At 41.2% G+C, this 17,465-nt stretch overlaps 1 protein-coding gene across 1 annotated transcript in view; it reads right to left on the reverse strand.

Annotated features, from left to right (window-relative positions):
- Positions 1-909: 909 nt before the first annotated feature.
- HPGDS (hematopoietic prostaglandin D synthase) overlaps positions 910-17,465 on the reverse strand; it is a 75,438-nt gene continuing 58,882 nt past the window's right edge. The window contains exons 4-6 of the mRNA XM_050944073.1: positions 12,073-12,182; positions 2,459-2,554; positions 910-1,501 (exon numbers count right to left, since the gene is read on the reverse strand). Of these exons, the coding sequence (XP_050800030.1) occupies positions 1,337-1,501; positions 2,459-2,554; positions 12,073-12,182 (371 nt within the window). The 3' untranslated portion in view covers positions 910-1,336. The remainder of the gene's footprint in view (positions 1,502-2,458; positions 2,555-12,072; positions 12,183-17,465) is intronic.

The raw sequence follows: 17,465 nt of genomic DNA on the forward strand, positions 1-17,465 counted from the left end.
GGTAGAATGAGTATATAACTCCTCTTTGTCAAATGCCAAGTAAAAGGCATTGTGCATATCAGTTTCACAACTTCTGTTGGAGCCCCATCTTGGGTTGCACTGATAAATGGATGTGCCCCCTTCTTCACACTGATTGCTGCCATCTTATTGTATCTGTTCTTCTTACTTCAGCTTTTCTATCCTTTTCCTTGTCTCTCTCTCGAACTTGTTTCACTTATTTTTTTCTTTGCTTTTGCTGGCTCTTCTCTCTACTCCCTGCCTTGCCCTTCCTTTTATAGCTCCACTTCCCCCACTCATTAGATAGGTACATGGTGTACCCTTGGGGTGAGAGGTGTCTGTTGGTGCCATCGAGTGCTCAACAAAATCTTGGCTACTGCTGCTTCCACTTGCAGCATTGTATGCGAGTTTCATCTAGGGGAGCAGAGAGGTAAAGTTGGTGGCCTTTCAAAGAGTAACCAATGTTACCTACACACACAACACATTTCAACAGAACCCCCAGGGATCTGGGTTCCTGCAGTTTTCTCCACCCACACTGATGGTCTGTTTTGCCCTGTGTCCCTTCCCTTTCCTCCGTCTCACATTGATATAGTCAGTCATAAAGATGTGTAATAGTACTGTCAAGACAATTTCTGTCCCTGAAACTTTCCTCATTGTCTCTTCTCCCTCCCCAACATGTTTCTCTGGAAAGTGCAGTGAAAGCAGAGTTGGACTGATCAGTTTCAGAATTGATGTATTTTAAATCTCTGAACATGGACGGAGTGATGTAAAGTGCTGGTAGTGTCCAAATTCACCATAGCATTCCCAGTCTACCATGTCCACTTTTCCATTCATTTTTCATAAACAGAGTTAAATTGTTGTTCGTGTGCTTTTCACTGTAGAAAAGCAATAATCAGTCACTGAGATATATAGTAAATAATCATTGCATGCTTAAACATTTATTGAAATGCATTCTTAGTATAAATCTCCATGCTATAGTCACAGAGGAAAAAAATCAGTCTGGTGTATTTTTAGTCCATTTTATAGTCAATTATAACAGTGTTTAATTTAATTTTCATCTTGCAACATTACACATGCATAAAAATAAAGGCCAAGTTCTTGGAAACTTGTTCCCCATTGACAACTGTTTTCTTTACCCCTGAAACCTAGTGAGAAACAGAGAAGAGGAAGAATTTAATCTGTCCACTGATGTTTTCCGAGCAGGTGTAATAGATTGGATCAAATTGGGCATTGAGGTGTCTTAATTTTTGTAAATTAGTAACTTTAGAAGAAATTAGAGGTGCTGGGGTTATGTTAAAAAATACACACAAACATGTTCTTCAAAACCAGAAAAGATGATCTACAGTGTAGTCTTTGGTCTTTGCTGAATCCAGGCTGCAATAGCAGGAAGTGCTTGTACTCTCTGTTTCAGAGCCAAAAGTTTAGGGTAGTTGTCTGCCAGGCCAGGCTTAAGGAACAGAAGTGTTGTACTGCACACATCCCAGTAGAAATCAGCCCAGGTTACCTGGTGAAAATGAAAGAGTGAAACAAATTTACTCAATTAGTATATACAATCAAACAGCAGAACTATTAACATCAAAGACTTGGTCTATACTGAATCCAAAATGAGGATAGAGAACCACACTTTAAATTTGGTTTGGGCCCATCTATGTTAGCCAGCTATATCATGTTTAAATAAAAACAACAAGGAGTCCTTGTGGCACCTTAGAGACTAACAAATTTATTTGGACATAAGCTTTCGTGGGTTAGAACCCACTTTAGATGCATGGAGTGAAAAATACAGGAGCAGATATAAATACATGAAAAGATGTGAGTTACCTTACCAAGTGTGAGTAGTTACCTTCAAGCTACAATTACAGAAGTTATCCCCTGATGAGGTTACAATCAATTGCTTTGAGCATAAGGTGATATGTTTAGATCCTATCCATGTTATCAATTTTAAACATGTAACTTGATCCACTGACTCGATTTAGGTGTAGACAGGGGTCTTAGCCTGAACTATTTAGAAATCATGTTTGCTGAATTGATTTTAAAATGTGGTTGTAAGCTAGTTCAGTTCATATTCAGTTTAAATATGGCTTTGGTCAGCAGTATGGACAGGATCAGTCTATGCAAATTGACTTTTGAAACGTCCAATGTCGAACCCTGAGACTTTTAAGCAAAGGCTGGAACAATTATTTCTAATTCAGTTCAAACATAGTTTAGCTCCATCCACACTGACCAGCAGTGTTTAAAATGGTCTAGCTCAGAACTGGTTCAGCAAACATGAATCCAGGCCTGTGGGCTTGAAATAGTGAGTGTAATCGGAGCCTGAAAGTGTGTTAGGAAGCAAAGTATTAAAACTAACAGACAACAAAGGATGTTTCTCAGGTCTCTGACTGTGAAGGTGAAATTGTTTAACTTCATCCAGTTACTCTGCTCCATTGACAACTGGATTTGGAAGAGGAAAAAAGATACTCACAGATTTCCCAACCAGCCACTTATCCCCTAAGAAATGATCCAAATCTCGTAGTAGTCCAGGAGCTGTATTAGTGAGGAGGTCATTAAATGTCTGTTGCTGCAAAAAAGCACATGTAAGTGGAGAGGGTGGTCAAATCTGATTCTTCTCACTCAAGAGAGTGCACTGTTGATGAAACAAAAAATATAGCGTAAATATGGGCTTGGAAAACTTGGTTACAATGGAATCATTTGTTTTGATGAATGTGGCCTGAAAAATATTTACTGGTAAAATGATTGAATAATTGTACCTTTATTTGAGCATGCAAGCAGGTATTGCAGTATTCATTAAAGCTAACTGATGTGCTGTCTGATATATTGATGTTGAAAAGCGCATTTGTGCACAATGTCCTGTTCTTTAGCATCAGACCAATGAGCGTAACTAGCCTCAGTGAGTCCTGTCTTGACACCAGACACCTAGAGAAGGGGTGTGAACCCTCCAGTGACTTCCAAGACCTGCACCATGACATCAAACCAACAACTCGGTGATATCACAGAAGCTTATCCTTTGACGACGGATCAGCAAGCTAGACAGGCTGAGCCGCTGTTTCAGCTAGTCTAGTCATCTGCCTCTGCCTTTGGCCAACACCAGCTGCTGCAGAAGAAGGCACAAGAAACTCTGCAATGGACGATTTTTGAAATAACCTGCTTGTAAGTGAAGTTTTCTTCCTGCTAACAGTTGATTTATTACCCGAAGCATGCAGGTTTATTTCCATTTTTAATGTTATGCTAATATACTAGTGGATAGTCTCATAAAAGTCTAATCTTTTTCTTTACCCCTACTAAGCTCTTGAGCTTAATGCTATGTTATGATATCTTGTGTACAATGTCCTACAGGCTAATGATGTGTTGGGTAAAAATAAGTTTCCTTTATCATTTAAAAACAAGCTTAATTGGATATTTACATAACATGGTAATGGGACCTACAATTTCCTAGATAAACCTTCCTCATACCAATCATTTTATGTCTCATGTTCCCTCTTATTTGTTCTACCCTGCCCCCGAACTAATATTTTCATTCACTCCTTATATAGTAGCCTCTAACAGTTTTCATTGCTCATACTGGTACTGTTTAAAACAGTGATACTCAGAATTCAATGGTTCAGGAGCCAAATTAGCAAACATTACCCAAAAGACCCCTCTGTGTGTGTGTGTGTGTGTGTGGTGGTCTCACAGCAAAATGACTGCCCAAGTATTATTATTTTATCAGCTACAATTGCTTAACATGGTAAAAGCATCCTTATTGGCTAATAACTTTGGCTAATTAAATCAGTGTTTTAATATCATTTGCTGCAAAGAGCCACAAGAAACATGTAAAAGAACCACTGCAGCTCGCAAGCCTCAGTCTGAATATCACTGGTTTAAAATAATAAAACCTTGGCATGTTCTAGAGACATGCATGGAATAGTTAGTTGTGATTCCTGCTGCTTAGAACAATGAATCTATAAGAAAAATAAGAGTAAACTATTATGTATGTTAACTGGTTTCATAGCATGTGTCATAAACAGATAAGTAAGAGTTAATAGGACAGAAGTACTTCATATCTCTTTTGCCTGTAAAGGGTTAACAAGATCAGTGAGCCTGGCTGTCACCTGACCAGAGGACCAATCAGAGGACAGGATACTTTCAAATCTTGAGGGAGGGAAGTTTTTGTGTGTGCTGTTAGTGTTTGGTGGTGGTTCTCTCTGGGTTCTGAGAGTGACCAGATGCGCAACCAGGTTTCTCTCCAATCTCCCTGATACAGGTTCTTATAGATTCAAAATAGTGAGTACTAGGTGATAAGGTGAGTTAGGCTTATGTTTGTTTTCTTTATTTGCAAATGTATATTTGGCTGGGAGGAGTTCAAATTGGTATTTTGCTGAAAAGATTTTAGTTTTTACTTGTATGCTTAGGCTGGGAGGGTATTCCCAGTGTCTATAGCTGAAAGACCCTGTACCTATTCCATTTTAAATTTGCAAAGATAATTTTTACTGTTTTTCTGTCTTTAATTAAAAACTTTTCTTGTTTAAGAACCTGATTGGTTTTTTTATTCTGGTGAGACCCTAGGGGACGGGGTCTGGATTCACCAGGGAATTGGTGGGGAGAAAGGAGGGAAGGGGGAGAGAGAGAGGTTAATTTTCTCTCTGTGTTAGGATTACTTTCTCTCTCAGGGAGAGTCTGGGAAGGGGAGAGAGAAGGAGCGGGGAAGGTGAATTTTCCTCTCTGTTTTAAGGTTCAGGGAGTTTGAATCACAGTGATCTTCCAGGGTAACCCAGGGAGGGGAAGCCTGGAAGAGGCAATAGTGAGGGAAAGGGTTTACTTTCCTTGTGTTAAGATCCAGAGGGACTGGGTATTGGGGTTCCCCGGGCAAGGTTTTGGGGGGACCAGAGTGTACCAGGCACTGGAATTCCTGGTTGGTGGCAGTGCTACAAGTACTGAGCTGGTAATTGAGCTTAGAGGAATTCATGCTGGTACCCCATATTTTGGACGCTAAGGTTCAGAGTGGGGAATTATACCATGACAGCATGCGACTGTCATATTTAGAGTTCTTCTTGCTTAGTATATCAAATAAGATGTTACTGGGGTCTGAGTGATTTACTGCTTTGTTTAAAGTGTTTTAGCCAAGCAAAGCAAGGCCTTACATGCAACTCGCTGGTATTTCTCTGTGTGTAATGCAGTAACTTCTGAAAACCACATTTGCTTAATTCCAACATTGCAGGGAATGTTCTCTGTGTCAATGAGCAGAATCTTATTCATTTTGGTATGCACAGCAGGGTGTACTCAGACTACAGAAGTGTGTGATTGTCATACAATGACCCCCCCATGGAGCACCGTCGTGCAGCAGGCCACAGCACAAGCATGTCTGCCTCAGTTTCCCCTCTCAGGTAACCCAAAGGGCTCCACTTCAGGCTCATTTGCTTAAATATTACTTCTCCTGGGAGCCAGTTCATTACAAAACTTTGTGTAAATCAGCTCATAACAAAAGTCCCAAAACATAGTCTGTCACCTCCCATGTATGTAGTCCTTAAAATCCTACACTTTCCAGCGAGGACCCCCACAGCCTTTGTTGGAATATCATCTTTAGAACCTCCCTCACTTCTCCAGCTCTGCCACCATTCCTCCTGGTCCAGCTCTTGGAACCTGAAGATGTCAATGGAAAGCCCCTCCTCTGCTCCTTCTACCTTAAGTAGTCTGTCTTGAGGATGCCAGATAGCAAATCCCTTTGCTCTTGCTGCTGTCTTGTTTCTTTATTGGAACTCATCAGTTAGTTTCTGGAAGCTTTCATCTCCTGACTGACTCAATCCACGGACTCACCAAGTCTCTTGCTAAACCTTTCTAGCTCCCAGGTGCTGCCTTGCTGCCTTAAAATGGCCAAACGGGAGCACCTGCCCTGGCACAAGGGCACTGGACCTACTTCATTCACATGGGCCAGCCACTGTGTGACAGCAATCATCTAGTTTTACTGATTTTAAAGTCTTATTTTAGGTGTTTATATGGCCCCCATTGCTATAGTGTCGCCTTATATGGTTATTCTCGCAACAACCCTGTGAGGTAGTATTAGTAGGTAGTAGTATCCCCATCTGGGAAACTTACAGACAGAGACACCAAATGGATGGCTTAATGTCACATGGGCAGTAGGAGTGGAACAAGGAATTGAGCCTCCCAAGTCCCAGATTAACCACCCATTCTTCCTCTAATGCAAACAGTATCAGATACCATGTATAAATCATCAAGCAGAATATTGTACCAAAATGGCTAAATAACATAACGGCCTTACTGGGTCAGACCACAGCTCCATCTAGCCCAGTATCCTGTTTTCTAACAGTGGCCAATGCCAGGTGCCTCTGAGGGAATGAACAGAACAGGTCATCATCAAGTGATCCATTCCCTGTCGCCCATCTAATATCAAAACAAAAATCTTTATTTCTTTCAAGTTACTTGCTACCTGAACTTGATTTGATGTAACTCAATAAACAATTATCTGATAGTAACATCTTAGTCTGGTCAACTGAAAACTGTACATATTTCTTCTATTAGTGATGTGTGCTGGTCTTTTGTATTTTTCCCCATTTTCACAATGATAGTCTCCTAAGTCAATTGAATTTTTGTTCTTAGTCTGTTTCACTTTCAGGTTCTCAGTTGCTTCCATGTTTGGTTGTTGCTCCCCCAAGCCAAGGAGGAACAGGAGAGCTTTCCCTATGCTTTAATCTGAGGAACAGCAATGCTCCCACATGCTCCTCGTAATGGTTTTTGACTTTAAATGTCTTTCTCCAATGCATGTTGAGTAATGTGGATTTCTGGGTTGTTAGTGACCTCAGAGGCTTGTGATTTGGCTCAGCACCTTCACCTTGCTATGAATAATACCAAGAGGGACTGACTTTTGTGAGGAGATTGCTAAGTACCTCCTACTTGGCAGTAGAGATACCAAGGAGGCTTTTTGAAGTTTTCTGGGGCATTGCCTCTCTTGTTGGGCTGATATCAATGTACCAAACGTCTCTGAGGTCACTAACTCAGCATTTCCAGACTTTGTGAGGTTAATGGCTCAACTTGTCTGTTTCGCTCGCCTGATGTGACCAGCTACTTCTGGTCTGATGTCGAAGAACAGGCCTCTGAGGGTTTCTCACTTAGCACGTCTTAACTTTTTTGGTCTGATGTCAAAAGGCATTTCTCTGAGGTTCACTGGCTGAGTAGCTACACCTACTGAGCAGATGTTCAAGCTTAGATGATGTCACTTTCTATCGTGCTGAGCAGATGACAAGACACAGAACATTGTGAGGTTACTGGCTTAGCACCTCTGACTGGCTGTGCTGATGTCAAGGCAGAGGACTCAGTGAGGACTTCTAACTTGCTGGTCTCATGTCGAGAAGCATTCCGATGTAATGTTACTGGCTCAGTTGCTCTAGCTTGCAAAACGGAATGAGAAATGTCTCTTAAAACCTTCTCAGTAGGCTGCAATTTCAAATGCAAAGGTAGCAAAGAGTCCTGCACATGAGGTCCTGAGAGATGCAGCCATAACACTGGCAGTCAAGGCCATTAACAGAGCTGTCAGTGCATCACCTTCCCTTACATGTATGATATGAAAAGAGCTGGTAACTTGGACTTTGAGAAGCACTTACCTTGAGCCAGATATTTCCTGTATCATTTGTGTTAGCAGTTTAGTCTACTAAGCATTTTCTTATTTCCTTGGCAAAGAGGGTTGAAGTATTGATGCTTTGCCTTATTACTTGTATTCAGTTGTTTAATAATTCTTATTTGATTCTTGTTGTGTAGCACCCTGCGTGTGCCTGGCACTTCACATAGCAAGTAAAGACATGAGTCCTGTCCAACATTACTTATAGTGTTACACTCCTGGAATTCTTTTTCTCTGATGCAGACTTTTTACAAGTTCTAGAAGCTGCCAGTTAGGTTTACTTTTATGCAGTGTTTGCCATTCATAAGGACTGTTATAAGCAATTTCACGGGTTTGCTATGTACTAAATACCCTGTGCTACTTCACTAAAAATCATCTTTACTTGGTTGCTTATGAACCTGAGCTTAGTGATCTGCTCATTCCAGCCCCATGATTACCAGGTGCCTTCTCTTCCGAAGATGGTGGGAAACAAGTCAGCATGCTCAATCCTTTGCAGTGTTCATGCACTCTTCCTAACTTCCAAAGCCATCCCACCATCCTCAGCAAGGCTGATGCAGCATCAGCACTGGTGGAAGAACAGGTTCAAAAAAGTAAAGCAGTATATCAGGGCCTTTCATAGCCAGCTTTCACTGCATCATATTGCCCATATTTAGTTTCTGGTGTGTTTTCTTTTTCTAACACGTCCATGCTTATAGCATTAATAAGTTTCTCCTAGGGGTACGCTGTTCTGCTATCATTTTTCAGGTGTCTGAAAGCTGCCTGGTTTTGTGCATCACAAAATGAATGTAATTCCGTGCAGTGTAAATTATTTAAATGTTGCAAATCTCTCACATTCCAGGAAGCTCAAAATCTTTTTTTGTTACAGTAATTGCTAGGTTTCCTTTCTACCATAAGGTGGCAGCATTCCAACCCAAAACAGAAAAGTTTGGATGGTGACTAGGGAGGAAGGGAGGCAGTGGCTAAAAGGAAGAAGGCTCATCAGATGAGTTTCTAAAGAAACAATATTCTAGCACTCAAATCTCTCCTGTTTCACCACCTCCTGCCCACTTCCACCCACCCACAACTTAAGCACTGATATGTTTCTTTTTTGTTGTTTTTTCCAAGTGAATTTAGTGCTGGTGACATAAGCTTGACAGCTGGCTAGGGTGACCAGGCAGCAAGTGTGAAAAATCAGGACAAGGGGTGGGGCGTAATAAGCACCTATAGAAGAAAATGCCTCCAATATTGGGACCATAAAATTGGGACATCTAGTCATCCTAAACAGGTCATAGGGCTGACCCACAGCTCCAGAAAAAACATGTGAATGGATGTCATCTGCCTCAGTTAGTACTGTGTCCCCAAAATTCCAGTCTCCTTCCTCTCTGGAAGTAGAAATTCATTGCAAATGCATAAAGCTGTTCCCAAGATACTCCTTTGAAGAGGATTTCTACCACAGACTGGAGCTGCGGAAATGACATTGGTAATTGTACCATATTTCTATACACTGCAGTAATGCAACCTGATCTCCCTGGAGCTAGCATGTTCCCTCTGTGTGGGTCACCCTACTGCTAGCCCTGGAGGCATAAAAACTCCAGCCACAAAACAGGTGCAGTGTAGGCTAGCATCATGCAACCGTCCCTCGATGATTATGGAGGCAGTGGTCACTTCAGGGGTTACAGCAAAAGTAGTGCCATCCCCAAGGTTTTAAAAAAGCATGTTAGTCCCCTCTCTCCAATTGATTTTTAGAAAGAGTGGATTTGGGGATTGAGGGCATTCTGCTTTCTCAGATTTGAGCCTTTTTAGGGTTCATGTTTTCAAGCACTGCTCTTTGAAACTTTTCCTTTAAATTGAAAGCTGTTGTTCTCGCATAATCACGGGACACCAGCTGGGGCTTTGAGGAAAGCCCAAGTATGAGACTTGTGATAAAAACCATGAGAGTTGACAACACTGTGCACTTTCCGGAGGGATTCAAACTCTTAACATACAAAGAATATTGTGCAACCCTCCCCTGAAATTACAGCACTTCTCATGAGCCGAGAATGAATTTTCTGAGCATTTACGAGTAATTTTTTTACTAGTTTAATTTCAAGAAATTAAGTTTTAATTAAACTATTAACAATTGTAGCTAATTGCTGCTTTACTGGACTACAAGCACAGGCATATCAAGAGCTTGGGTCATTTTTAACTAGAGCTATTGTGACACCACATAACTCAAGTCATCACCCTTCCTCTACAACTAAGGGTTAGTCTACACTGGCAATGCTAAAGCGGCACCATGGCAGCACTTAAGCGTGGCTTGTGTAGTCATGCTCCCAGCGCTATTTAAAAAAAAAAAAAACTCACCGGGGCGTAGCTCCCAAGGCTGGTGTACTGTCTACACTGGCACTTTACAGTGGTGAAACTTGCTGCGCTCAGGGAGGTGTTTGTTCACACCCCTGAGCGCGAAAGTTGCAGCGCTGTAAAGTGCCAGTGTAAACAAGCCCTAATTTGTACGCTGCAGTTCTGGTTGTAATGAGTCAATGGCATGAGCTACACTGGAGTTGTGTCAAGAGCTTCTCAGTGGTGGAGGATTTGGCCCAGCTGTGACTGCTTCTTAAAGTTTCCCTGGCTCCATGTTAGTCTGGGTATCAGTGCTTGAGGCTGCAGTACCAGATGAGCAGTGGAAGGGCAGGGGAGCTATTAAAGCACAGAGACATTGAAACTTGGGGACATTCCACCTCTTGAGGCTCACCAGTACACATTGTCTGTCCTGAACTGCTCTGGGGATTGAAAAGCAGCTGTAAACCAGTTTAACCAGTCAGTGCCATTGGACTATTGTACTGACCCAGTTCCAGCACAGTGTATAGCAGCTAGACCGGTATATTGAATCTGGCCAATGATGGGAAAATAAAACTCATGACTTAAAGCTGATGCTACCCATCATCAAATGATTAGAAATTTCCTGTGGTAACATTCTCTTTGGTTTTCTATTTTGTGTTCACAAATTAACTTTTTGATTTAAAAAGAGGAAATTACCAGATAAAAATCCTGGTAAGGTGTTGAGAGTACCCATCAGTAACCTAATAGTGATAAATATTATAGGGACGTTGTATCTCCAAGCATTACAGGAAAGCGAGCATTACGCCTAGATTTAAAAGGCAACTGCTTCGTCACGTCTTTTTTTCTGTCCTACAAATCCTCCCTACCATCCTCGCTCTGACCTGTGATTCTTCATATTAAGTTGGCTTCCCAACTGATTGGGACTGGATGGATGAAGCTGGGCGTTCTATATTGCCTGGAAGACACAATTTTATACTTTGCTTCCACCATACTGCTAGCTGTCTGAAATAATATGGAACTTCCCTTCTGTCCACTTATTTTTCAAGCATGCCTTCCACCAGTTATTCTGGGAGTCAGTTCGCCTTCCCCCAGACATATCAAGTTCAGCGTCCAGCCCTTTGTGCTCTCTCTAGAGTCAGTTAGTTACCAAACCAAAAGCATATATAAAATGAGTCTTTGTTTCCTTGGAAATGCCACGAGGACATCTTTAGAAGTTATAAAGAACCTGTCAAGACTGATCTTGTAGCAGTTAATATCTGTCATTACCATTGACATAATATTGCTGTTCTAAATAACTCCCCATGACACTACATTTGATTAAGCCGCTCTTCACAGCTTTAGAGAAAACAGAGTTTAGAGGCACACCTAACTGGGGAACATTCCCTAGTTAGTCTTATTTCCAGAATTTTGCTTCAGGTGTGGGTTTTGTCTCTTGCTCTCTCTGAGGGAGTTGGAATGTTATAAGTTAGAGCATACCAAAAATTGAATGCCGTTAGAAGCTAATGAAAATGATCTTAAATGTATTCCTGGCCATTCAACTGCACAGTGGATACAGGAATTAATCATGTCTAACTGTCTTTTTAATATGACTTGTAAAGTTGTAATTAAAAACATCTATTGTGTTTACAGTTAGCTGAGCAGAGCAGGAGCAAGGGAATACAATACATGCTTCAGAACACCAGAGGGAGTATCAGTAGTGAGAAGGACAGAAATAATAGGATGGCATAGAGCCATTATGCTTCTAGAGCTAGTTACGTAAATAATCTATTTTTTCTACTAACTACTAGCTTGCATCAAAATACAACTCCTGAGTAGTCAGCGAAGTGAAGGAGTTTTTTCTGATTCAGCCTGTCCTCCCTTGTTTAATAAACATGGATTGGTATTTGGCATTTGTATAGATAGCACTCTCCATCCAAGATAAGCCACGGTGCTGGCCACATCCTCCTCCCCACAGTGAGGAAAAGGGACGGGGAGCAGAAATCCTTGGTGGTTGCTCAGTAGTCTGAAGGAGGAATTGCAGAGGAAACCTCGTTATCTGCTGCCCAGCTTATTGACGGGCAGTGGAGCTGGGCGAGTGACTGTGTGACAGCAGAGACCAGTGTACATGTGTCAGTCCAGATGACACTTTGGCAGGTATAAATCTCTTTGCTTTAAATCAGTGATCACATTACTTTCACATCCTGATTTTTCTCTCCCCAGGGAAACAGTGACATGAAGTCGTCAATGGTGTCCACAATGGCATCAACCAGAGCTTGTTCTAGAGGTGTCTGACCGGCCAGACCTGTGGAATTCAAATTTAGAAAGGGAGAGTGAAGAGACACTATCTGCACAAATACATTATTTTTTAGGAATAACCTATTTGTGCTCATACCAATGAAGACTGAAACTCTGTAGAACTTTTATCTTTCTCCCTAGCTGTTTCTGATCACTCACGTCCAGCAGCTACCTCAGATCCATTGCTCCATAAATGAAGTCATCCTCCTGCCTCTCTGCTCCATCTTCACTCACTGACAAGTCTGTCCTTCCTGTCTCCCAGCCCCACAATCTTGTTGTAATCTTTGAGTCTTCCCTCCCGAGACCTTCACAAAGCCTTGAAACAATTTTTTTTCACTCTCATCAGACTCCACCCTTTCTTGTTCCAACTGCCAGGAATCGCATCCTCTCCTGGCTTTTGCCTGCTCCCAAAGTGCCTCAGTTGAAGTCCATTTCCTTCCTCTCCATTTTGATATCACCCCCTCTTTGAAACCCTCTTTCTCTGACTTAATGCATTATATTCTAGTTCCTTAGCTTAACCTTGTCCCCTCCTACAGCTCCACTCTCATTCTCCCCCATTATATTTCTGCCACCTGCGTGTCATAAACAGATAGCTAAGGGTTAATGTCTCTTACACCTGGAAAGAAGTAATCTGAAACACCTGACCAGAGGACCAATCAGGAAACAAGACTTTTTCAAATCTGGGTGGAGGGTTTTTTGTGTGTGAGTCCTTTGTTCTGGGGTCTTCTGCCTGTACTCTCTCGGCTCTGAGAAGTGATTTCTGTTTCCTGCTTTCTAATCTTCTGTTTCCAAGTTGTAAGTACAATATAGTAAGGCAGTAAGGTTTCTATTGTTTTTCTTTTTGTATTTACATGTCTATAGTTGCTGGAGTGCTTTGAATTGTATTCTTTTCGAATAAGGCTGTTTATTCAATATTCTTTTAAGCAAATGACCCTGTATTTGTCACCTTGATACAGAGAGACCATTTTTATGTATTTTTCTTTCTTTTTATATAAAGCTTTCTTTTAAGACCTGTTGGAGTTTTTCTTTAGTGGGGAACTCCAGGGAATTGAGTCTGCAGCTCACCAGGGAATTGGTGGGAGGAAGAAGTCAGGGGGAAATCTGTGTGTGTTAGATTTACTAGCCTGACTTTGCATTCCCTCTGGGTGAAGAGGGAAGTGCTTGTGTTTCCAGGACTGGAAATAAAGAGGGTGAAATCCCTCTGTTTAGATTCACGGAGTTTGCTTCTGTGTCTCTCTCCAGGAACACCTGGAGGGGGGAAGGGAAAAGGTTTATTTCCCTTTGTGGTGAGACTCAAGGGATTTGGGTCTCGGGGTCCCCAGGGAAGGTTTTTGGGGGGACCAGAGTGCCCCAAAACACTCTAATTTTTTGGGTGGTGGCAGCTTTACCAGGTCCAAGCTGGTAACTAAGCTTGGAGGTTTTCATGCTAACCCCCATATTTTGGACGCTAAGGTCCAAATCTGGGACTAGGTTATAATAGCATTATATTCTAGTTCCTTAGCTTAACCTTGTCCCCTCCTACAGCTCCACTCTTATTCTCCCCCATTATATTTCTGCCACCTGCGGTCTTCCCAACCTTTTCACCTTACTCTTCCCTTTGTCGTCTTGTCCTACCCCACCATTATGCCCTAACTCAGGCTGCCTGGTAGAGGCTCCTCGTCCTCATCTCATTTTGTTCCAGTTCCTTCTGAAAACTTCTCTTCATGCAACCTCTTTTCCCTTGACCAATAACCCTCACACTCTCCTTCTGCTGAATTAGTCTTTTGCCTTATTTAGATTTCAAGCTCTTCAGGGCAGAAAACATGCCTCTTTCTTTATACGTAAAACCTTGCAAACCTACATCATGACATAAATGAGTCTCAGCAACAAAAAGGACATGAAATGCTGTTAGTTACATTAAAATAACTAAATGATACCTATATAAACGTAACAGGTACTGGTGATATATTTTCAATATGAACTGAAAGGCTATTTTTTTTAATGGTTCCATGGATTTTTCTGCCAGAGTTAACAGCATCACTAGAACCTTAATCTGAGTTGGGAACTGCATCCCTCTCACTGCTTGGAGTGAGCTAGGTCAACAGCCATAGTAGGCAAACTGAGACTCCGTAACTCAGGACCTAGTAGGTAAGTGAAGGAGTAATTGGTATGAAATAATGCATTTTTAAGATGTACATTATTTACAGGTAGGCTGGGGTTTTTGAATGAGCCTATTGCCAACCCCAAGCATTCATATTTCCTTAGTCCTCCAAAATACGATGATGTTTTAAAATAATAAATTTGATCTTCTTTCTATTTGCCTCCTGTTGGTGGAGTAATAAGGAGTTAAATTATCAAGCTTATCTTCAATCCTTCAGGTCTAGAAACTTACTGCTTTAATGAAAGCTCAGTTCATGTAATCATTAGTCCAGGAGCTTGGGCTTTACGACAAACACCGAAAGCACAAGTTGGCAGCACTTGAATTGAGTGTGGTTAGGACACCTAATGCCTTTGGGTTCCTTTGAAAATTCCAGCAATCTTTTTAAGTCTACTCTTCTGTCTTTTATCCTATTTGCTTTCGGACTGATGCCGTTACTGCAGTGTCTGAGCATTAAAAACACAACAACATTCTATTCTTACTTTCCAGCAGGTAAGAGTAAAATGCTGGAATAGAATTAAAATTGATGGGGGGTGGGTGTGTGCACACGCGCATGTGTACAGAGTCAGGGGGAGGAAGGTGTCAGGCATACAGTACTTATTGTGGGAGAAATAGGTTTAAGAAAGGAGTTCTACATTTCGTTCTGACCACTGTCAGGTCATTCTTATCTCTTCTGGTCCTGAATTCCATAGCCTAGACCTGCTCTGTGAAAATCCTCTCTTCTGCCTGATTCCTGCTACTTTCAGATTCACAGATTCCAACAAACCTCCCAGGTAGGTTGAATTTATTCAGGTCCAGCACCCAGAAGTTTCACTGTGTGTTTTCGGTTTACATTGACTCAAAAAACAAATGAGAGAAACAGCTGAAATTATACACCAAAGCTCCTGGGGGCATCCCCCTCCTCCCGGAAAGCTCAGGCTCTGTTTATTTTTAGCTGCTAAATTTTGGGGGGAGAAAGTCAGTGGCTTTCAACCCATCTCACATTGGTTTTTGAATGGTAGCGAGTTGATCCAGTCTCCTCTCTGGTCCATTTTTTAACAGGAGCAGAATGGGTGTTAGCTAATAGGCTAATTCCATATGTTAGTCTTCAGGCATAGGCAGCCTTCTAGAAGTCTATTCCACATCTGCACTGGAAACAGTCATATGTTTTTGGTATAGCACTGTTGTTCAGCTTTGAGGCTAAGAGATCTCTAAGTGCATTTGGCCTAGGGAAATTGCCATGTTGTGTCAGAGGATCTGGCGGAGGGTCATCTTCTGAAGACATTTGGAGGGGTGAGACGAGAAGGCCAAATGACCTCTCATGCTCTCCTTAAAACTGCTCAAATTGAGAGGAAGCCTTGGGCTTTTGGGGAAGAAAGGGGTTATTGAAAGGGAAAGAGAGTTCTGGGCTGGCCCAGACATGGGATATTTTGGGTTTTATGAAAATTTTGCAGAGTTCTAATATTATTTATGTATGAAGAGCCCTTCCTATTTTTAGCAATAAGAAATGTCAAGACATGGATTGTTAGTTGATGCTTAAGGTGGAATTATAGACACCAAGTGAAAGGGTTAAATGCAGTCAACACAAGCTTGGGTATCTTTCTGCAGTTATAAAAGTTGTTTTAAAATGACTGAGAGAGATTAGGTGCCTTGAACTGTATTGACTGATTCCTGGGTCACTTGATTTCTTCCATTCTCTCTACTGTTATACTCTTCACTTCCGAGTTATTGGATATCATATGCAAAGAATATATACCTTTTAGAAGTATGGGGTTTAGTGGCAGCTTATAAAGGAAATGAGCCATGATTTGTGCTATCTTACACAGATTCCCACATAGAGCTAAAATTCTTACTAGACGAGGTAGATTATTTCATTTCTTCTGTCTACTTTGTAATAAACTGTACATAAACTGGGTAGAAACTCTAATCCTAGTTGCTATTCCATTCTGCAGTCATGCTTTTTTCCTTTTCCTATTTGTATTAGACATTAAAATACTATATTACTTTGTTTTTATAATAGCACTTTTTATTGTATCTAATATTTTGGCACCTTTTGATGTTTTATGGATTGCATTGTGCTTCTCTCAAAATGATCCAATTTTATCAAACAAAGGAAGGAGGTCAGACTTTCTCAGGGAAGCAGACATGAATGAGGCTATTTTACTACATCTTAAAGAGTTCTTTCAGACTAGAAAATGTAACAGTGTTTGGAAACATTTGAAAAAGGAAGATTACAGCTGTTTGCTCACAATGTGAAAGAGGCAACAAAAATGTACTACCAAGTTCCCATTATCCCTTTGCATTAATTCAGCACACCTTGAGAATATCGTCCTTCCTCTGTGTTAGTCTTGCAAATGGGTTTATTATGATGGTTGATGGATAAATCCCAAAACAAACCCTGGCTCCTCTAACTTTGATTATTATTGACATTACTCGAGAATCTTATTTCACATTGTCTAAGCAACTGAGTAATCTTTGTCACAGAACATGGAATTTAGAGTTGGGAGTGATCTTATTGGGTGATCTAGCCTCATAGCCAGAGTGGGATTGTGCCCTAAGCATATTTTCTAAGTGCTCTGTCCAGGTTAGTTCAACAGTTTCCAGAAACAAGACTTTCCAGCCTTAAAAGACAGTTGAACAGTACCGTGCACTGAGAGGTACCATGTCTAATTCCATTCCCCACCACCAGAGAGCCCAAAAGCAAGCCTGATGAAATACAGCCCACAACATCTTAGAAAAGCACAGCTATTCTCTCCCTGTATCTGCAAAGTGAGGGCAAAGCTGTAAGATTTTTGTTGCTAGTAAACTCAGACGATAAGCAGTGTACTGATCTCTCAAAGAGATACAAGTTCAAGCAGATACTAAGTTGAGTATCATTTATAGTTAATTTTTTTAAGTATGTAAATTTATATGCAAATTTGGAGCTATCTAGAATGACTTAAAATGTGCATACCTCAGGCATAGAATTTATACAACAGGTACACTCTTATCCGGCACCTATTAATCCCAAATGTACTATCTGCATGTCCCTTAAATACTGTAGTCATAATCTTGTTGCTCTTCACTGTGTAGCTGTAATTTAGATGATGTACAGCTTGATCTTGTCAGAGGATGCTTTGACTATGTTGCTTTTGAAAAGCAGAGACAATGCCAGCTGGTTGGGTGGAAGCTGCA

This window comes from Gopherus flavomarginatus, chromosome 3 (assembly GCF_025201925.1).
Source record: "Gopherus flavomarginatus isolate rGopFla2 chromosome 3, rGopFla2.mat.asm, whole genome shotgun sequence".
NCBI classification, from domain to species: Eukaryota; Metazoa; Chordata; order Testudines; family Testudinidae; genus Gopherus; species Gopherus flavomarginatus.